This window comes from Canis lupus, chromosome 24 (assembly GCF_048164855.1).
Source record: "Canis lupus baileyi chromosome 24, mCanLup2.hap1, whole genome shotgun sequence".
NCBI classification, from domain to species: Eukaryota; Metazoa; Chordata; class Mammalia; order Carnivora; family Canidae; genus Canis; species Canis lupus.
The window spans coordinates 45,008,954-45,031,580 of NC_132861.1; the positions used below are offsets into that span (position 1 = coordinate 45,008,954).

Here is a 22,627-nt window from a genome sequence, read left to right on the forward strand (position 1 = left end):
AAGGTGAGGGCTCGGAGACACCTCATGATTCTTGGGCTTTCACAAACCCTATTTGTCCAATGTTGTTTCCATGGAAACAGATGCAGAGAAGATCAACCAGTGCTCCACAATAGACTTTTTCCTCCTCTTATCTAATTTTTTCAAATAATGAAACCCGTGCATGGCTTTTTCCTATTATCACAGAGTTTTGGAATAGCAGTACATTATCCATAATGAGGCCTGTGTATCTCTAATCGTGACCTTTGGATAAATCCTTGTGCTGAAATACTGCTCCACATTATTCCATTTTATAATTTTTATTCAGTAAATGAACGTGTTTCTACTTACCCCATCAAATCACTATCACTCGACATTCAAGAAACACAAATGTTTTAGGTCTGGGAATGTGACCGAAGAAGAAATAGTGCCTGATCCTGCCGTTGCTTCTAGCTTCACAATTCTAGTCTTCTGTGGCCCAAGTGGTAATTGAGGCCTCTGCTTGCATCACTGTGGCTTGGTCGTAAGGGCTCAGGATCTGTTTGATTCCAGTTGAGTCAGTTGGTATCTAAATTCTATGCTATGTACCACAAATGTTACATAAAATATTGACAATGGCTGCTCTGTAAAACATAGAGGCAATTTTCTGGTATAGTGAGTAAAATGAGCAGTGCACCCTACTCAATTTCGTAGAATGACAAGAGTTACAGAACTGACAGTCATTATGTGGTTGCTGGGCATGGTGTATTAATGATGTGCTGCTAAGAGGAGTCAAGCAGATGTCAGTCAAATCTTTAAAAGGAAAAGGCAGGCAAGTTCACCTGCAATCGAAAAAAAACAGAAACAAAGTGAAAGTCTTTGTTGTTCTGTAGAAGCCACACTACAGAGAATTAGTTATGCAATTCACTTAGCAGCCAACCGTGTGCTACTTTTTCTTTTTTAAGATTTTTAAGAAACCTTACACCTGACATGGGGCTCAGACTCACAACCCTGAGATCAAGCGTCACATGCTCCATTGATTGAGTCAGCCAGGCGCCCCTGTGTGCTATTTTTTGGCATTTATTTTGATATTATCTTTCGTGCTTAAGTCATCTTTCTTTTTTTAATCATATTTGTTTAACTGCTATTTATTTGCACTGCCTTTTATTCTCCGGTAATAAACTGTAAGTGCTACCAAGGCAGGGACAGTGTCAGCTTGGTTCTCAGGACACCCCCCACCCCTTACCACAATACATGGTACATGCAGGTTCCTGGACAGGGATTCACTGAGTGAGTAAGTGCTCACAGCAGAGATAATTGTGCAAGAGTGCTGATAGTCTCTGGCTGCAGAGGATCCTCCAGAGGAATGTAACCAGGCACCTGCTCCAGGCCCTGGAGAATTTTCACAGAGTACACAAGCCTGTCAGAACCACTCAGCTCATTAGAACCCACATCCCATAGGCCCCCTCAGCATCTGGTTTGATTTTTGAAATCTATCTAAATGGAATCATATAGTATGACACACTGAGTCTGGCTCCTTTGCTCAATGTTATATGTGTGGGTGCACCAGTTAGGCTTTGCTACCTGATACAAAGCACCCCAAACCTGAGTGGCCTAAAAAAGCCACAGTCTTTTGCTCATAATACTTTGTTGGCTGGGCAGGTCCTTAGCTGGTTTCACTTGGGCTCACTCGCATGGCTGTGTCTGGCTGGAGGTAGTCCCACAGTCTGACAGTTGGCGCTGGCAGAGGGGCCTGTCCTTCGTCATGTGGCCTCCCATCCAGTGAGCCTGCCTGGCATCTTCCCAGCCTACTGTTGCCAAATTCCCAGAGGTCGAAGGCAGACGCCACCAGAGACACACACTCCACCTGCAAGAGACAGGGTTTGCAAAGCACGTTGCAAAGGGGTGCTTGCTGGAGGGGGGAGCTTCTGTGTGTTGAACAATCCACCATAGTGAGATTCATCTCAGAACAAAGCATTTTAAGATAGCCTTTGTGTACTAAACAAAATAACCTTTTGTGGTTTCACAAAACAACCCTAAAACAAAAGACAATAAACCAAGAAGTTCTTTCCAGATGAGGTTAAGAGTTTTAACAAAATAAATTGACATTTATTACCATTGAAACCTTAACCCCACATGGGAAAATCCAGCCGCCTGTGACAGTCTAAATCTCACACTTTTCCAGTCTTGCTGGGGTTCACCTTCGGCTTTTAATTTCAGAAACTTAATTTTTTTCTAACAACCAGAGAGCAGTGCCATGAGGAGTAAATGAGTATCTGTGTGTAGTCTGAGCCAAGTGCCTGGCCCATACCGTCTGTGGTCAGGGAGTGGTAGCTCTTCTGTTTTCTCCTGCGTCATCCCAGTTGTTCATGCTCTGGAAACCACACAGAGACAGACTCAGCAAGGCAGATACCCAACCGACTGAGCCACTCATTGTCATCTATTTGAGATCTTTTGTTTTAAGCATATTTATGTGTACCTGTTGTATCATCCCATAGCCTTAACCCTTTTATCATTATAAAATATCCTCCTTATCTCTCTTAGCATCCCTAAACTGTTTTGTCTAATATTAATGTAGCCACTCCAGTTCTCTTATGCATGGTTTACTGGTATATAGCTTTTTCCATTCTTCTACTGCAACCTAGCTGAGTCTTTGAACTTAAAGGGCTTCTCATAGGTCACAGGGATGAAAAGTACAGCATACGGAATACAGTCACTAATACTGTAATATAGTTATCATGGTGGGCATTTCATAAGGTGTCTAATTGTTGAATCACTGTGTTGTACACCTGAAACTAATATGACATTCTATGTCAACTATACTTCAATCAGAAAAATTTTTTTAGGAGTGCCTGACTAGCAGGCAGCTCTTGATCTCGAGGTTGTGAGTTTGAGCTCCATGTTAGATATAGAGATTACTTAAATAAACTTAAGAAAAACTTTTTTGATAATAAAGGACTTCTCAGGGTGCCTGGGTGGCTCCATCAGTTAAGCATCTGCCTTAGGCTCAGATCATGATCCCAGGGTCCTGGGATTGAGCCCCACACTGAGCTCTTTGCTCAGTGGGGAGCCTGCTTCTCCCTCTCCCTCTGCTCTTCTGCTCCTCCCCCTGCTTGTGCATGCAGTCTCTCTCTGTGTCAAATAAATAAAATTTAAAAATAATAATAAAATACTTCTCTGTAGACAGGATAGAGCTGGATTCTGCTTCTTTATCCAGTCTGACAATCTCTGCCTTTGATTAGATTGTTGCATCCTTAAACACTTGAACAGTTTTATTGAGGTATAATTTACAAATCATAAAATTCATCTTTTCTAAGTGTGCAACTCAATGATTTTTAATAAATTTACAGAGTTGCACTACTATCCCCACAATGCAGTTTTAGAACATTTCCATCATCCCCAAATGTAGAATTTCTCTCCACCTTCCTTCTCCCCCCTAGCCCAAAGCAACTACCAAGTCTTCCTGTGTGTATAGATTTGCCTTTTTGGATCTTTCCCTTTCTTTCTCTCCTAATTATTATTATTATTATTATTATTAGTAGTAGTAGTAGTAGTAGTAGTAGTAGTAGTAGGTTTTTTGTTTGTTTTTTAGAGAGAGAGAGCTGAAGGGAGAGGCAGAGGGTGAAGGAAAGAGAGAGAATCTCAAGCAGGCTCCACACCCAGCAGGCTTGATCTCATGACCCTGAGATCATGATCTGAGCCAAAATCAAGAGTCGGATGCTTAACCAACTGAGCCACCCAGGCACCCCTGGACGTTTCTTATGGTATATAGTCTTGCATCTGGTGGCTTTCATTTAGTATGCTTCTGAGGTTTAACCCTATTATAGAAGGCAGCAGTAATTCATTCCTTTCTGTGGCTGACTAGTATTGAGCTATATAAAAATACTTCTTTTTAGCCTGTTCATTGGTTGCTTTGCTAGATGTTTTCATTGTTTCCATTTTTTTTTTAGCTATTATAAATAAATTTTCATAGCTGCTATGAACATTTGTGAACAAGTCTTTGTGTTGTCTTATGTTTCCTGGGTCATCTGACAAATTTATGTTGATTTTTTTTTTTTAAGATTTTATTTATTTATGAGATACACAGAGAGAAAAGAGAGACAGAGACACAGGCAGAGGGAGAAGCAGGCTTCATGCAGGGAGCCTGACGTGGGACTCGATCCCGGGACTCCAGGATCAGGCCCTGGGCTGAAGGCAGCGCTAAACCACTGAGCCACCCGGGCTGCCCTATGTTGACCTTTTGATGGACTGAACAAACTTCTTCAACACGAAGTGGCTGTGCCCGTGTTCATATTCCCACCAGCAGCGTACAAGTGTTCGATTTCTCCACATCAGCCCCAGTATTTGTTATCGTCTGTTATTTTACTTAGAGCCACACTAGTGGCTGTGAACTGATACTACACTGTGTTTTTTAATTTGTATTTTCCAAATAAGTAATGATGTTGAGCATCTTTTCATGTCCCTGCCAGCTGTATCAGCCGGCCAAGGCTGCTGTGACAAAAGTACCACAAACTAGGTGGCTTCAAACAACAATACAAATGTGTTGTCTCACAGTTCTGGAGGCTAGGAGTCCCGAGCTAAGGGGTCAGCAGGGCTGTACTCCCCCAGGGCTCTAGGGGAGAATCTATTCTAGGCCTTTCTCTCAGTTCCTGGTTTGGCTGGAAGTCTTGGGCAGTCCTTGGCTTGTAGCCGCGTGCCTCCAGTCTCTGCCTCCCCTGTCCTATGGCACTCACACCTACCCTATCTCCACATCGTCCTCTTAACACCGGTCATATTGAGTCAAGGACCCCGTCCTGCTCCAGGATGACCTCATCTTAACTAACGAAATCTACAACCACCCTATTTCAAATGAAGGTCACCCTCTGAATGTGGTGAGAAGCTGGAACTGGTGTCTTGAATGAAGAATATGCATATTATAGCCTGCTGAATGAAGGGACACGAGCCGCACACAGGAAGCTCCCTCAGCATCCAAACTCCCACTTTGGGGAGGTGAAACCCACAAGGTTGTTTTGATTGAAGGCACTGTTTTAAGGCACACATACCAAGGAAGTAGAGTCACAAGATTTATTGCTTACAGATTCCAGACATTGTTGAGGGGGGAGAGGTGGGAGGGTGGGGTTAAGTTGGACAGTGAGCCGGGGAAGGGCAGTTCTATGTCCCAGGTCATGAGAGGGCAGGGGTAGAGGGCAGGGTGATAAACACCTATTACTTGTAAGGTAGTTGGGGCAGAGGTCACTAACTTTTCTCAGACTTAATTCTAAGTGGCTATTTTTAAAGGTGTCTAGGAAAAGCAAAGCAGGAATTTATTGCAGTAGTCCTAAACTTGCGTCCTTATCTAAATCTCCACACTCTGGGTGTGAGTAGGGCTATTATACTATAAGATGCATAGGCAGCAATTCAGAAAAACAAACGTTTTTCTCATCACTCTGGGGTATTAGGGGTTAGGACCACCACATATCTTTTAGAGATACACAATTCAGCCCATAACACTAGCCATTCGTATGTGATCTTTGGTGAGATATCTGTTGAAACATTTTGCCCATTTTTAAAACCCGATCGTTTCTCTTATTACTGAGTTGTGAGAACTCTTTATATATTCTGGATACAAGTCCTTTTTTTTTAAAGATTTTATTTATTCATAGACACAGAGAGAGAGAGGCAGAGATACAGGCAGAGGGAGAAGCAGGCTCCATGCAGGGAACCCGATGAGGGACTCGATCCCGGGTCTCCAGGATCACACCCCAGGCTACAGGCAGCGCCAAACCTCTGCGCCACCGGCTGCCCCAAGTCCTTTTTTTAATACATGATTTGCAAGTATCTTCTCCCAATGTGTGGCTTCTCTTTTCATTTTATTTTTATTTTTTTATTTTAATTCCAGTATTGTTAACATACAGTGTTAAATTAGTTTCAGGTGTCCTGTCTTTTCCTCTCCTTAATGTCATCTTTAGAAGCACAGAAGTTTTTTACCCTGATAAGGTCAAATTTACCTTTCTTTTTTTTAAAAAGATTTTGTCTACTTATTTGAGAAAGAGAAAGAGAACACAAGCAGGGGTGAGGGGCAGAAGGAGAGGGAGAAGCGGACTCCGCACCGAACAGGGGCTCCATCCTAGGACCCTGGGATCATGACCTGAGCCAAAGGCAGACACTTCACTGAGCCACCCAGGCACCCTGCCTTTTTTTTGTGTCTGTGTTTTTATTGTTGCCCCTAAAGAGTCTTGGCCCTACTCAGAGTTTATCAACTTTGGCGCTGTAGACATTTTGGGAAAGCTAACACTTTGTTGTGGGGCTGTACTGTGTGTTACGAGATGTTGCACAGCATCCTTGGCCTCTGTTCCTTAGATGCTAATAGTATCCACCCCACTCCAGAGTTGTCACAACTAAAAATGTTTCCAAACATTGCTAAATGTCCCCTGGGAGGGGACAAAATGACCCTGGTTGAAAACCAGTGGCCTAAACCAACATTGCAAAGATTTTCTCCCGTGTTTCCCTCTATGAGTTTTCTAACTTTAGCTCTTACACTTAGATCTAGGACCATTTTTAGTTCATTTTTATGTTTGGTATGAGATAAAGATCTAAATTTATCGTTTTGCATATGAATATCCAGTTGGCCCAGTATCATTTTTTGAAAAGATGATGCTTTGACCCATTGAATTACTTTATCAAATTGTACCTCTGTTAAGAAAAAAAAAAAAAAAAATCAATTGACCTAAACATGGGCATTTATTTCTGGACTCTCATTTCTGTTCACTTGATGTCTGTCTGTCTTTGTGCCGACACCACATGATTTTAGTTACTGTGGTTCTACAGTAGATTGTGAAATGGGAGTCCTCCAGCTTTGCTCTTTTTCAAAAATTTTTTAATGTGTTTAATATTCATTCACATTTAATGTAATTACCAATCTACTTAGGTTTAATTCTGCTACTTGCTGTTTTCTAGTTACATCATCTTTTTATTCCTCTGTTCTTCTCGCCCTCTTTATGTGTGTCGCCTTTTGTATTAAAGTAATTTTTAGTGTACCGTCTTAGTGACCATTAGCTTTTCTGCTGTAATTGCCTTTTTCCTTTTAAGTTGGTTCTAGGGATTACAATATACATGTTTTACTTAACACAATCTACTTCTGGTCAATACAGGTCTGTTTCTGGTAAAATAGGAGAACTTTACACCAGTATGGCTCCATTTCTGTTCCTCTTTTGTGCTCTGTTGCCATATATACTACATCTATATTTATTATCAACACAGTGGTGTAACTCTTTGCTTTAAATAGTCACACATCTTTGAAAGAAATTCCGGGAAAGAATCTATCTGTGTCTCCACCCACATGTTTACCATTTCCAGAGCTCTTCATTCCTTCCTGCTGGTGAAGTTACCATCTAACAGGTTCCCTTTCATCTGATGCTCTGCCTTTAGCATTTCTGGTAGTTCAGGTCTATTAACAAATTCTCTCTGTTTTTAATACCTGGAATTGCCTTTTTTTCACCTTCATTCTAAAGGCTCCTTTCATTGGATGCGCATGTCTTGGCCAGCAGGCTTTTCTCTATCACTTTGAATTCGTCATTCTTTGTCTTCTGGTTTCCATGGTTTCTGATGAAAAACCAGCTCTTGATTGTTTTATTGATCATGGTTTTCCTATCCAGAGGGGTTCTTCTTCCCTTGCTACTTGAGATTTTCTCTTTGATTTTGGCTCTAAGCAATTTGATTGTGATGTGTCTGGGTGTGATTTTCTTTGTGTGTCTCTTTGTTAGGGTCCATTGGGTTTCTTGGGTCTATAAGTTACAGTTTTTCACCAAATTTGGAATTTGGGGAGTGTTCAGCCATTATTTATTCAAGTATTCTCTGCCCCTTTCTCTCCTCCCCTCCTAGAAATCCAATGACACATGTATAGGAATTCTTGATACTATCTGACAGATCCCTGAGGCTTTCCTCATTCTTCTTCATTGTTCTTATTTCCTCTCTTTGAGCCAGATGTCTCTGTTGCTCCATCTTCTAGTTAAGTGATTCTTCTGCCATCTTGTATCTGATCTTGAGGCCTTGCACTATGTTTTCCATTTCAGTTATTATGCTTTTCAGTTCTAGAATTCCATTTGTTTCTTTTTTATAATGCCCATTTCCCAAATTTCCTGGGTTTTTAAACTCATTTTGCCTTTAACTCTTAACCTTGCTTTTCTTGAACTCTTTAAGCATTTTTATAAGAGCCGCTTTGGGTTCTTTGTCTGCTAAGTCCAACATCTGAGCCTACTCAAAGATCCTTCTACTGGTGACTTTATTTTTCCTGAGTACTGGCCAGGCTTTTCTCTTTATTTGCCATGTCTAGTAATACCTTTGGTTGAAAACTATAAATTGTATGTAGTATGTTGCGGTGATTTTGGATTATGTTTTGTTCTCCTGATTGTTGTTTTGTTTGTCTTAGTAAACAGTTAACCTGCCTGGTCTCTGGCTATACAATCTCTCTCCCCTGTGGTATACAGCCAGTGGCGCCTCTGCTTATTATTACCCCTTCTGGAGGCCTCCCTGCATAGTTTGACTGCCAGTCAGAGATTATGTTTACATACCTCAGTTCAGTAAGATTTCCACCTGCTGCCACTTGAACCGTGTGTAGGTTGAGAAATACATTTAAAAGTATAAAAAAAATGTGCAAGTTCCACCTCAAACTTTCCATTTTCTCTGGGCCCCCTGGGGTTTTCTGCCTGGATCTACAGTTTAGCAGGCGGTCAGGGATGCATGGAGATTCTATTACCTCAGTCTTTTTGTGGCTCCCTTATTTCCCAATATCCCCCCTTCCGCTCCTGGCTGCTCTCCTGTGTGCTACCAGGTCCACCTTTAGCTGGTAAAGCTGTGGGTTTTCACTGCCTGAAAATAGATGGAAACTCCCCCAGGCAAGTGGACCATAAATGTACCATTCTTGCCCAGCTGCAGGAGGGCCTCCCCAGTGAGCAAACACTTCTTGAGTTGCTGCCTGCCGTTGGTCACTCTCCAGTGTTCTGAAATGATTGTTTTTAATAAATGTGTCACATTTTGTACTTGATTTTTATAGAAGGGAATTGCCTAAGTTGTGTTCCTATTACCAGACATCACCAGGCACTATTCTAGGCCTTGGGGGTAGAACAGTAAGTAAAATAGACACTGTATTGGGAGAAATCAGACCTTAAACAAATAAGCAACTTGAACTATAATATGTCAAATGATGGTGAGTGCCTTGAAGAGCAGGCAAGTGGGACAAGCGCAAGGGAGCGAGCCCCATGACAGTGGGGACAGCAGATGTCTCGTCCCTGAGGTAGAAGCATATTGGGTGTTCTGGGAGCAAGGAGAAATGGGGAGGGATGTTCAGATCACCCAGGGCTCTGAGAAGAACATTAGCTTTTATTCTGGGAAAAAAAGGAAGCTGTCAGAAGGGATTTTATGAGAAGGGACACTATCACTCCTCTTGCATTAAGTGCAAGGAGTGCCCACTTACAGCTTCCCAATGAGAAAGAAAACTGCCCCGGGAATTCAGTCAGTCATTGATGGGGCTTGACATTCCTGTACTTGAACTAAGACCAGATAGCCCGTGGGCCTCATGAATTCTGGGCTGAGGAGGCATTTGGCCTTAAAAAACCATCACCCAGCTTAGAACCAGGGGCCCTTGTTGGGGTCCTGACTGTGCCGCATACAAGAGTCGGTTTCTTGGGCCAGTTGCTAAGTGCCCTGAATGAGAGCAGTACTCAACCCAGTGTCTCACTCATGTGATACATAGTAAGTAGATCTGAGTCGCATATGGGCACCAACAAACTGTGAGGTTTGCAAAGTGCCTGCTTGTCCAGGCACCACCCCCCCCGCCCCTGCCCGGTGCTCTTTAAACTGCTAAGTGACCTGTGATCATTCCTTACCACTCATACTTTGTCATCATCTTCCAGAAACTGTGGCTCATCCTTCTGAAAGTCACTTTCATCTTCCTGTTCATTTCCTTTTCTGCTCCACATCCTCACTTAAGGCTTGTCTCCATGCCCTGCCGATTGCCCGGTCTCTTTCCTTCCCAGCCTGTCTTGCATGTGGCCACCAGACCATCCTCCCCCAGCAGGGCTTGGGGCATGCAGGGACATGAGCACTTAATTTCAAATTGGGGAACATTTTAATCTTTCCAGAAAGTACAGAAAATAATATAACAGCTGTGGCTCTATCCCTTCAGCCTCCATCCCTCCCCACTTCCTCCTTAGAATCAACCGCTGTCCTGTAGCTGGTGTGTAAAGTTTCATGGAAGATTCTATACTTTTATAATACCATTATGTTTCCATAAACAAATACACGATTGTTTTACAGCTTTTAATTTTATTTAAATGGCATAGCACTCTCTGAATCATTTACCAACTTGCTTTTTCCGTTTAACATTATGTGTTAAGAGGTTTATTCACACCAGTGCATGCTGCCCTAGCTCATCCATTTAATTGCTATATGGCATTCCACTATATGCTGTTATCCATTCTCACTCAAGGGACAGCAGGTTGGTCCTATATTTTCCACATTGCAGGGACGAGCTTCCTCACATGTGTAAATGATTCAGGTACACACCTAGACCTGGGCTTGCTGTATCACAGAATGCACAGAAGGGTCTTATCCTTACTCTAGATCCTGTCCTGCTGCTCTTCAGAGTGGCTGGATTAATTTACAGTTTCTCTTTTATTTTTTAAATTTTTAAAATTCATGATAGACATAGAGAGAGAGAGAGAGGGACACAGGCAGAGGGAGAAGCAGGCTCCATGCCAGGAGCCCGATGCAGGACTTGATCCCGGGACTCCAGGATCATGCCCTGGGCCAAAGGCAGGCGCTGAACCGCTGAGCCACCCAAGGATTCTCATACACTTTCCCTTTAAAAAAAACATTGCTATGCTTTCCATCACCTAATAAAATTAAGTGATTAATGACATTCAAAGCCCCACTCAGTGAGACCCCAATCTACCTTTATCTTTTTTTTAAGATTTTATTTACTTATGTATTTGAGAGGGAGGATGTGTGTAAGTGAGGGAAGGGACAGAGGGAGAGAGAATCTGAAACAGACTCTGTGCTGAGCATGGAGGCTGACCCAGGGCTCAATCTCACAATGACAAGGTCACAACCTGAATCGAAACCAAGGGTTGGAGCTCACATTGTTAGCTTTATTTCTTCATCCATAAAAATAAGGATAAATTATCATTACGGAACCATTGTGAGATTAGGGAGTCAATCTATGGCACATAATGGACACACACAAAAATGATCATTCCTTTTCTTCCTTTTGTCCAGTTAGTATCTGCTTGCTCCTCCTTCTAAAGAAGGATGCACTTAGAGTAAATCTAATCTAGAAATGCTGGGGAAGGGTTGGGTGTTAAAGCCAAGGCTAGGATGCTATCTTGCTCCCCAATAGACATCTTCTTGGCAAGTCGGTTTATTGTTGCATCTCACTGGGGTCTTGGATCAAATTCTTGTCTCATGTCATGTGTGCTGCCCATATCCTCATTCCAAGCCCAAGGTGACATGGGGTTAAGCACAGAAGCCTCTCTCTACTCCTGCAGAGGCCCTGAGAATTGACAACACCTGATGATTATTGGATAGTGATTGGCTGAACCTAAACCCCAAGAAAGGAGTTCAGGAATCAGACTGCTTGGGTTTGAGTCCTGCCCCACACTTAACCAGCTGTGTGGCCTCGGCTAAGTTGGTTAACCTCTCTAGGCCTCAGTGTCCTTATCTTAAAAAAAGTAAGAATATAAATACCCATTTCATCAGGTGGTTGCAAGGATCGGATGACATAATACCTATAAAATGCTAGCACAGATTCAATACATGTTAGCTGCATTGGGGGGGGGGGGTTTGTTTTGTATAAGGTTTTATTTATTTATTTATTTGGGAGAGAGAGTGTGCACAGGCCCATGCACACACAAGCATTCATGAGCAATAGGGAGAGGCACAGGGAGAGGGTGGAGTAAACTCTCCACTGAGCAGGGATCCCAACATGAGGCTCAATCCCAGGACCCTGAGATCATGACCCGAGCTGAAGGCAGACACTTAACTGACTGAGTCACCCAGGCACCTGCATGTTAGCTGGTTTTAATAATTTAATTATTAAATACGAATTTATTAATTACGAATTTAATAATTTAATTCGTAATCCAGAGTCAGCCTAGACCGGAGCAATCCAGAGTCTTCTAGAGTAGAGGTACATCCCAGGTTGTCTGGCTAGAGCTAGAACTGAGGCCAGTAAGTGGGTGGCCAGGGTGGGGTTGGGGGTGGAGAGCAAGGAGAAGAGAAGTTGGACACCCTTAGCGGGTAAAGGGGTAAAGGAAGGGAAGGAAGCTATTGCCAGTGCAAATTCCAGTAACAACAGGCCTATGAGAGTTTCCCTGAAAAACCCAATGAATTCAGATTCCTGCCCTCCATCCCTACCCTACCCTGGGGACTTGAGAAACACAGAGTTTTGTTTGTCTTTTTTTTTCTTTTAAGATTTATTTATTTATTCAAGAGAGAGAGAGAAAGAGGCAACAAGTGGGGAGGAGAGGGAGAAGCAGGCTCCCTGCTGAGCAGATAGCCCAATGCGGGGCTCAATCCCAAGACCCTGGGATCGCAACCCAAGCCAAAGGCAGACACTTAACCAGCTGAGCCACCCAGGTGCCCCAAGTCTTACTTTTCAAATCTTTATCTAGATTCTGTGAGAACATTGAGGTTCCTCTAAGTGTTTAGAGCATTTGTGCTTTATTGAATAATAGTTTTCCCTTATGATATTCTTGCTGACACGTAAGAAAATACCTTCATTACGTCAGGGGCATGGCTCCCACTTCTCAGGTGGTGGTTTCTTGTTAGCTAGCCCTAATTCTGCTCATTCCCGGTTGAGCATCACATCCAGGTTTGGTCCCAGGGTCTGTCTGGTCCCCTGAGGCACCCCCCCGCTGTCTCCTGAGCATACTCATAGGAACCCCTGTTTAGAAGGAACCACGATTTGGGTTACCAGAATCCTATTGTCTGTGTAAGGCATGGTCTCTGGACCCTGCTGTGCTGTTGGCTACTGTCTTTGGCTTCTGGTCCTATAAAGCCTCCAAGTCTCTTCTGGTACTATGTATTCCATGTTGTAGTAAGCTCACTTTCGACAGAGCAACTGTGCCACCTTCTCCATATTCACTTAGATGTCAGAAAAAGTTGAAGCAAACAGGTTGAGCAACTAAAGCAATGAATTAAAAGAATCGAGGAAGTAAAGGTTATAAGAGTTTTTTCTGGTTTCTATCATGTGGTTAGTTATGAACCGGGTTGGTTAGACCAGCTGTCATTACCCCTGGACGCATTCTGTGAATGAAGAAGTTGCTGTCTAGAACAACTCAGCATCACGATGAATCCTCCAGGATCCAGGACCTGTCTGCATCCACAGTCCTGGACACACACTCAGAGCTACAGAAGTGGAAAGGATCCATTCTACTAGCGGGAAATCTGTTGATTATACTGCCTGCCTGGTCACCTCGGTCCACCCTTTCTCTCCCATGTGGAGTGTTTTTCCCTTATTTTTACAAAGAGTGAGTTTTACAATTCAGTGTTCTGAGAATGTGTCTCAAATTTAAACTGCTGGTAGAAGTCTTGTAATTATTTCAAGTGGAAAACACATTTGATACTTTCACTTGTCGTATGTAAAACCACTCGAATACATTCTGCTCTCCACATTATATCTGGAAGAATCTGAGTTTTCAAATGCATTTAGTGGTCAACCTTAGTTTTGTTTTCAGGCCAATTGCTTCGAATCTGGTTTGTCTGGAGTATTATGTATCTAAAGCCTCCAGTTAAGAATCTTGTAGTGTCATAAGATCACCGAGCTGCTGTGGGGAAGCTTCGTACTAGAACATCTAAATTCATCTCAGCTCAAGTGCCTTTTTTAGGAGGCATTCTTAATTTCTGGAAGTAATCAGTTATCACGGAGCTGTTCCTTTAGTAATTTGATACATTCTGCTCAAGCACATAAAGACCAGTAATTTTAGTAAAATTCCTCCCAACAATGGTATTTAAAACCCACCCTTATGAGGCATTTATTGTTGAACCATTTTCTTATCCATCACCTCCTTGCTTCACAAAGTAGATTTCAAAATATGTTTCATTTGGAATTCAGAAGCAGCTGGGGAAAGTTAGCAGGGTGGCTGGTGCTGTTTTCACACGGTGCCTTCTGGCCCCAGGGCGCCACTGTGCTCAGCCACTTGCACTTGAGCGGGGCAAGTAAAATCCTTCCCATCTAAACTGGGGGAAAGTAAGGAAAAGTAGATGCCTCTCTCCCCAATCGACGGCATCAACTCTGATTGTCGCGGAATGCCTCCCACATTCATCCATTTCAGAAAGTTCTTATACGTCCTCAGTTGTTTTAATCCACTTGGCCCCAACTGAAAAAGTAGAGCAAGTGCCCCGCTATCAGCAAGCATCATTTCTGGTAGGCTCTCTGCTTACATTTCCCACCGCATCTAGTGCTTTCCTCTGCCTTCCCAGTCCTCTCTCTGCACATAGTTTCCCAAGTGCTGCTGGAAGCGGATTGAATAGTATTGAATTAAGCTCTTGCTCCTCTTTGTTACATTGCATTTTCCAACTCAGCTAGTACAGCTCATTTTACTTTTGCTCTTTACATTTCAGAAGTCCCAACATGCCTCCATTTCCTTTCCACTGATACTAGTGTTTCTTAGGAAAACCATGACTATGACTTGTCTATGTCTCTCCAGCATATGGCTTTTCAAAATCAGAGAACTTAAGAAATTTCCTGTGTTGGTAAGTCATGATTTCCAACGAGGAAGCAAGAGGATCCCGTCTGCTGGCTGGAGAAACTGAGACCTACTGGCAAGAGTCCTGTTTTTCCAAATTACAGCCTCAGTTCAAAACTTGCTTAACCAAGAACTATCAATTTAATAATGATTTTTCACGTCCATTTTCCTGCCTTTGTGCATTTACACTAACATAATATCCTGAAAGCACCGAGAGTGTCTGTCCACATGCTGCCACTAGAGAAGCAATGACAGAGGAAGCAAATTCTTCAGGTGGTGGGTAGATGGGGCATAGTTCCCTGGTTCTTTCTCTGGCCCCACATTCCCATACTACACTGCAATTCAAGTTATCTTTCATTAACAGTTGTATATGTTAGAGACCAAATGCAGGAAGTGTCCTGTGTTTTTGGAGGTTAGGGAGGGCCTATCCATTACCAACGAATTTAACTATAAAGTAGTTGTAATAAAAAAAGGAAAAAAAAATCTTCAACTTGTTTTAACTAAAAAAGAATATTGGCTAAATATTTCAGTGAATCCCTTACTAGTTTTGGAACAAATTAAATCAAGCTTTAACTTGCAATGAAAAGTATTTGCTAGCGTGTGTACAGGTTGATTTGTGAGTGTCTTACAGAGGTGCTTGTTGTCCAGGGTAAAGAAATACTCTGGCTAGCACTGGCTGAGGTTAGCCATGGACCATTTATTTTTCATCGAAATGGAATGTGGACGTTTGTTTAGTTTCTTAACGTTTTATATTCCACCCTGGCAGGGACGTGGTGTATCACCAATCCCTCCGTGAAACTGTGATTCATAAGCCCATTTCCCGCCCGTGCCTCCAAGGCTTCGGCCCCTGGAAAAGAATTGAAATACTACCCCGTTGCCCAGAGCTCCCTGCCACTCACTCTTACCACAGAGCCTGCTGCTTTTGTTCACTGAACAGTTGTTTTCCTAAAATAATCCATAATGTACACACTATACTTGATCACTAAGATGTTGGGCTTTAAGTAAACTAAACTCTAAGCCATGGTGGCACTGTAACTCCTCCTAGCTGTCCCAGAGCTGACCTCAGGTAGCTGACCTCAAGTAGGGCCTCGCAGATAGCATTACCTTTAAGGAGCCCCGAGTGAAATTTCAGGATGGTGGGTACACTAGCCCTTGGCCAGCCGAGCTACAGCCTCCGGTGAACAGCAGGAGAAGGCAGCTGCCCTGACCGTGGTGATGAGTCAGGACTGGGGGTTAGATTGCCTTTGAACCTGGTGCACCAGCAGCACAAGAGTGGATCCTCTGTTTGGAATTAGATGGGACGGGAAGGAGAAAGAGGAGACGGAGAGTTCTGGAATGCCGCTGCAGCCCTGCTCTTCCCTCTCTGGCCTGTTGAGCTCTACCTTAGCCAGATGTGGGGATCCTTGGGCCTCGAAGACAGTTCAGCCCCAGCCTCCTCAGAAATAGGTTCTCTGCAGGTCCCAAGTGGCTGAATCACAAAGATTTGGGCAGAAGAGGGCTGCTTCCAGCTTTAAGTCTGGACTCCTGGCCTCCAGACCCACCTGTCACTGTGGGCTGGCCACTTCTCTCGGGCTCAGTCCACACCGGACACAATAGGTAAAGTAAAGGGAACCCCCAGCTAAGACACAAAGTGCCATGGAAATCCATGTAAGGTGGGTTCCTCAGTGATCCTGTGATCAGAAGGCACCATGTGATGCTCTTACATGTAAGCTGGCAGAGGAGGATCTGCTCAGCTTGCCCGTGCCCCAAAGAAGACAGTCCTGATGGTTAGAGAAGGCTCTGTGCTGGTCTGGGACCTGCCTCTTAGTCTGCCTTTGGAGACCGCCTTAAGACATCCCATCCTGGGTGGCACTGTCTAGTGATGGCAGATGGCGTTACCCATCTGTGTGCTAAAGAGAGCTTAGACGGCCTGTCCTCCCTGAAACAGCCCTGCCCAGACGCGGGCCCCACAGGAATGTGAGCCCTCAGATCCCTTGGACACTGACTCATAAATCAAATTCACAGAAGACTGGGGTACCCAGAATGAATAGGGGCAGGGAACACCTATTTGCAGAATAGGGCCTCTCTTCCTGTTGGGAAGTTTAGAGGAGCCAAATGACAGGTTGTTGAGTGGGCAAGGAATCAGGGGAAGGATTGGTTAGGTGATCTCAGGGACCATTGTCACCAGGCCTGAGGCACCCCTACACCCTGAGGGCTGGACCAGCACTTGAACTGCCAGCTTCCTCAGGCCCCTGTCCTCCCCCTTTCTCACTCCCATAGCCAGCCAGCTCCCATCATAGACACAGTCTTTCCTTAGTACCTGTCAGGTGAAGGTCTGCTCTGTTTTGGTGTTATCTTTATAATTTAAACCGCAAAGGACAACATGATCTCTGAAGTCTTGGCAGGGAGTGGGAAAGAGTACTGCAGGACACCCTCCCACCCCCTGCCGTTACCCAGTTCCATCCAGTGATGACATCTTGCAAAACTATAGTATAATATCACAGTCAGGATATTAACATTGAGGATTTCCATTACCACTGGGATATCTTTAATAGCCACACCCACTTCCCCTCCCCCCACACTTCCTCCATAACCCCTGGCAACCACTAATCTGTTCTCCATTTCCACCATTTTGTCACTTCAAGCATGTCATGTAAATAGAATTGTACAGTTTATAACCATGAGAAATGACTTGTTTCGCACAGCATAATTCACTGAAGAGTCATCCAGGTTTGTGTATCAGTAGTTCCTGGTACGGATGTACCATGGTTTGTTGAATGGTTCCCCTGTGGAAGGACAGCCGACATTCCCGGTGTTGAGTTGTGACAAGTAAAGCTGCTGTAAGCATTCATGTACAGATTTTTATATGACGATAAGTTTCCCTCTCTCTGGGATAAATGCCCAAGAGTGTAATCGCTGAGCCACATGTAGTTGTAGGTTTAGCTTTTGAAGAAACTGCCAGACTGTTTTCCACAGTGGCTATACCAGTTTTGTGTTCTCAGTGTGGGAGTGATCCAGTTACTCTGTTTGTGTACATCTGTTTTGAGGTTCTCAATTCTGGCCCTCTGAAAGCCTACCCAGTCTTGAAACCTGTTGCTATATAGTAATTCCTGAAATTGGGTGTATTAATTCTTCCCACCGTATTCTTTTTCAAAATATTCTTAGCTCCTCTAGTCCCTTTACCCTTTCTACATTTTAGAATAATCTTGTATGTATTTACAGAAAATCTTGCTGGTATTTGATAGAAATTACATTAAATTCATCTAGCAATTTGAATAGAATTGACATCTTAACTATGTTGAGTCTTCCAATTCATGAACAAGATATATCTTTCCATTTATATGATCTTCAGTTTCTTTCATTAGCATTTCATAGCTCTCAGCATGCAAGTCCCATCCATGTCTTCCTAGATTGACACCTAAGTATTTTTCATTTTTATTTTTTCTGACCAATTATAAATGATGTATTTTTATTTCAGTGTCTTAATTTAAGCTCATCACTAGTATATAGAAATTGATTTTCATGAATTTATCTTGTATCTCGTGTACTCTCTGAACTCTCTTAGTTCTAGGATTTTCGAGGGGTTGATTCCTTGGGATTTTCTATATAGACAATCACGGCATCTGCAAACAGAGATAGTTCTGTTTCTTCCTCTCTGATCTATATGCTTTTTACTTCCTTTTTTTTTCCCTCTTGCTTTATTGCTCTGCCTAGAATTTCTAGCACTATGTTGAAAAGAATGGTGAAAGCAGGAATCCTTGCCTTGTTCCCAGTCTTAGGGGGAAAGCATCCAGTCTTTCATCATTAAGTGCAATATTAGCTATTGGTTCTTTATCAAGTACCCCTCTGTTCCTTTTTTTCTTTTTTTTTTTTTTTAGAGTTTTTATCATGAATGTTGTTGAGTTTGGTCTTTTTTTTTTCATCCATTTATATGATCATGTAACTTTTTTCTTCACAAACCTGTTAATCTTGTGGACTACAATGTTTAAATTTTAGATATTGAACCAGACTTGCATTGACAGAACAAACCCCACTTGCCATGGCATATAATTCTTTTAACATATTGATCTATTGCTCTATTCTGTTTGTTAAGATTTTGTTAAGGATTTTTTTCCCTTTTCTTTTGACTTGATTGTTAAGGATTTTTGCATCTTTATTCATGAAGGACATTTGTCTTTGTTTTGTTTTTTTTTTTTTTGTGGTACTGTCTTTATCTGGTTTTGGTAACATAAAAGCTTTATAAAATGAATTAAGAAGTGTTCCTTCCTGTTTTGTTTTCTTTCTTTCTTTCTTTTTTTTAAAGATTTCATTTATTTATTCATGAAAGACACAGAGAGAGAGAGAGGCAGAGACACAGGCAGAGGGAGAAGCAGGCTCCATGCAGGGAGCCTGACATGGGACTCTATCCTGGGACTCCAGGATCATGCCCTGGGCCAAAGGCAGGCGCTAAACCACTGAGCCACACAGGCATCCCCTGTTTTGTTTTCTTGAAGACAGAATTGGTGTTACTTTTTTAAAAGCCTGATAGAAATCTTCAGGGAGACCATGTAGGCCTGAAGATTTCTTTTCAGGGAACTTTTAAATTATGAAGCAGGGGATCCCTGGGTGGCTCAGCGGTTTAGCGCCTGTCTTTGGCGATCCTGGAGTCCTGGGATCGAGTCCCGCGTCGGGCTCCTAGCATGGAGCCTGCTTCTCCCTCTGCCTGTGTCTCTGCCTCTCTCTCTCTCTATGTCTATCATGAATAAGTAAATAAATCTTTAAAAAATAAAATAAATTATGAAGCAATTTCCCTCATAGTCATAATTCTAAGGTTACTTGAATAGTCTTATATCACAGTTTCATATTGACAGGCTTGTGATGATTTGTGGGTTTTTTTAAGATTTTATTTATTTAACAGAGAGAGAGCTCAAGCAAGGGGAGCAGCAGGCAGAGGGAGGAGAAGCAGGCCCCCCAGTGAGCAAGGAGCCCAATACAAGGCTCAGTCCCAGGACCCCAGAATCATAACCTGAACTGAACGCAGACACTTAGCCAACTGAACCACCCAGGCGCCCCATGATTTGTGTTTTTATCTAAGTTGTCAAACCTGTATGTGTAGAGTTATTCATAATAATCCCTTATCTTTTTTTTATCTGTAGGATCTGTAGTAATATCTTCTGTTTCATTCCCAACATTGGTAATTTCTGTCTTCTACCTTTTTCTTTGTTGGTCTTGCTTGAGACTTGGCATTTTTATTAATCTTTTCAAAGAATCAGCTTTTTGACTAATTTTCTCTACTGTTTTCTACTTTCCTTTTCATTGATATCTGCTCTTTATTATTTCCTTCCTTTTGCTTGCTTTCGGTTTGTCTAGTCTTTTTTTGTGTTCTGGAGACTTTCTTTTTTTTTTCATTTGTTTCAAGAATGTGCATTGCTCATGGAAGCCTTTTTGTGATGACTGCTTTAAAAATCAATGGCAGATAATTCTAGCAACTCTGTTATCTTGATATTGGCATCTACTGATTGTCTCTTTTTGTTCAGTTTGAGAGCTCCCTGACTCCTGGTATGACGAGTGATTTTTTTAAAAGATTTTATTTATTGGGACGCCTGGGTGGCTCAGTGGTTGAGCATCTGGCTTTGGCTCAGGGCGTGATCCTGGAGTCCTGGGATTGAGTCCCACATTGGACTCCTTACATGGAGTCTGCTTCTCTCTCTACCTATGTCTCTGCCTCTGTGTGTGTGTGTGTGTGTGTCTCTCATGAATTTAAAAAAAAAAAAAAATTTTTTTAATCTTTAAAAAAAAATATTTTGTTTATTTGACACAGAGAGAGAGCATACAAGTAGGCAGAGCAGCAAACAGAGGGAGAGGGAGAAGCAGGTTCCCTGATGAGTAGAGAGCCCAATGTGTTCTCCATTTCAGGACCCTGGGATCACAACCTGAGCCAAAGGCAGACGCTTAACCGACTGAGCCACCCAGGTGCCCCTGATGAGTGATTTTTTTTTTTTTTATTTAAACCCAGATATTTTGAGTATTATAAGACTTTTGATCTAATTTAAACCTGTTTTAGCCAGCTGCTCCTGACCCTGCTCTGGCTGAGGGAGCAGGGGCTCCTCCTTATTACTGCCAGGTGTGAATAAAAGTTCAGGATTTACACTCAGCCTCTGTTGACACCTATTGGTGGAGGTTGGGGAGGAGGAGACTCCTTGTTACTGCAGGGCAGGGATGGGAATTCCCCAGATACCTTCTAGGCCTCCACTAGTATCTCCCTAACCAGAACAGGTAGGAGCACCTCATTAGTGTTGCCCACATTGCCTCCCCTGATGCCACAGGGACATGGTGGGTAGTGGTGAAGCCCTTGATTCTCTCTCTACCAGGCTCCTCTGACACCCTCAGAACATGAAGAGGGAGATATCTTATTACTGCCAAGTGGAGGCTAGGCTCTCCACATGGTCTCCACTCTCACCTGGGGATGAGGACCTCATTACTGCCCAGCAGGGATGAAGCTCCCCCTCTCTACTTGCTCTTTTCTCATGCACCCCAGCTGGGGATGTAGGGGTGCCTGATGATACCTAATGAGTAGAAGTCTGGCCCCCTCCCTGAGGCCCTTGCTGGTGTGGTTGGGACAGGGCCATGATATTTTCTGTAGTGTTTGGTTATTTTCTAAAACTTCTGTCATGCTAAGCTATCCCTTTCCTGGTCCTTTGGCTAGAGGCTTTGGGGGGGATTTTTTGCCTTCACCATTCACATTGCCAGGTTGCTGGCTTCTTTTGCTCCAAGTGTGGAATCTATAAGAACAAAGGAAACCCAGGGAACTCAACACTTTTCATTCCTTGCATCTTCAGAGACCTAGCCAGTCTGCCTCCTTCTCTCCATCTTTCAGGGTCTCTTATGTTTATTTTATACATAACATCCAGTGTTTGGGTTGTATTTAGTGGGAGGAATAGTGAAAATTATATCTACTCCATCTTCCCAAAAGCAAAACAGCTCTTCTCTTTTTGAGGAGTCTCCTTACTTACTGGCTGTAAACTACTAGAGAGAACAAGTTTTGTGTTCCCTGGAAGGCATATGTGCATATGAAGATGCTTAATAGTTGTTGGTAGACTGACTTGGCTGTTCACATGGCACCTGAAACTCACAGAGGGAAATTTAGAGAACTGACTAAGAGAGACTGCTGGGTGTCCTGTTGAACCTCTTCACTCTGTGGCCGTGGAAGTGCTCCCTAGGTGCCCAGCTTCCGAAAGAGGAGGCTGGCATCTTCCCTTCCATCTTCATGCAGAGGTTATAAGCAGAGGACAGACTGCCCCCAAAGCCCTTTGACATGCAAACCCACCAGTTGTCAGGGTTGGGCACAGACCTTGTCATTATATGGTAGGTGCCCACTTAGGGAACAGCAGCCTCTTTGAGAATGCATGGCTGGGGGTTCACAGCACTCATCCCATGTGTCCTTTGAAACAGGAGGACCATGACACTATGGAAGCTGATCTGGACAAAGATGAGCTGATCCAGCCCCAGCTTGGAGAGCTCTCAGGCGAGAAGCTTCTGACCACGGAGTACTTGGGAGTAAGTACCACATGAGGGTGCGGGGGAAAAGGGGAAAGGAGAGATGGGCCATTGATGCATTGAGCTTTTGCAGTGACACATAATGGTCTGCTACAATACCGTGTTTGTGAGAAACTCTTTGCTGGCCTGTTTGCCTGCAATGGTCCTGAAGTGCATTGCACTGTGGTCCCAGCTACCTGCCCCAGGGCTGTGGGTGAACAGGAAAAGATTAGAATATAACCAGAGGGCACATGCCAGAAGCCTTCCTAATGTCTAACATTGTGCCCATCTTTAGTAGTAATCATCTACATGCCCAGCTTCTGAATTTTTGTGCACCTTATCTAGTAGAGGGGAAGAGGGAAGTCACTAGCACACAGGTGATGGCTGAAACCATCAAAGCAGGTGTGATTGCTCACTGAAGTGGAGGGCCGGGGGGAGAGGGTGGTGGGCTGAGG

General features: G+C 43.2%; 1 protein-coding gene across 6 annotated transcripts in view; it reads left to right on the forward strand.

Moving 5' to 3' along the window:
* ARMC9 (armadillo repeat containing 9) overlaps positions 1-22,627 on the forward strand; it is a 147,473-nt gene that overhangs the window by 93,964 nt on the left and 30,882 nt on the right. For all 6 annotated transcript variants that reach the window (XM_072796654.1, XM_072796656.1, XM_072796657.1 and 3 more), the window contains one exon: positions 22,089-22,193. In XM_072796654.1, the coding sequence (XP_072652755.1) occupies positions 22,089-22,193 (105 nt within the window). The remainder of the gene's footprint in view (positions 1-22,088; positions 22,194-22,627) is intronic.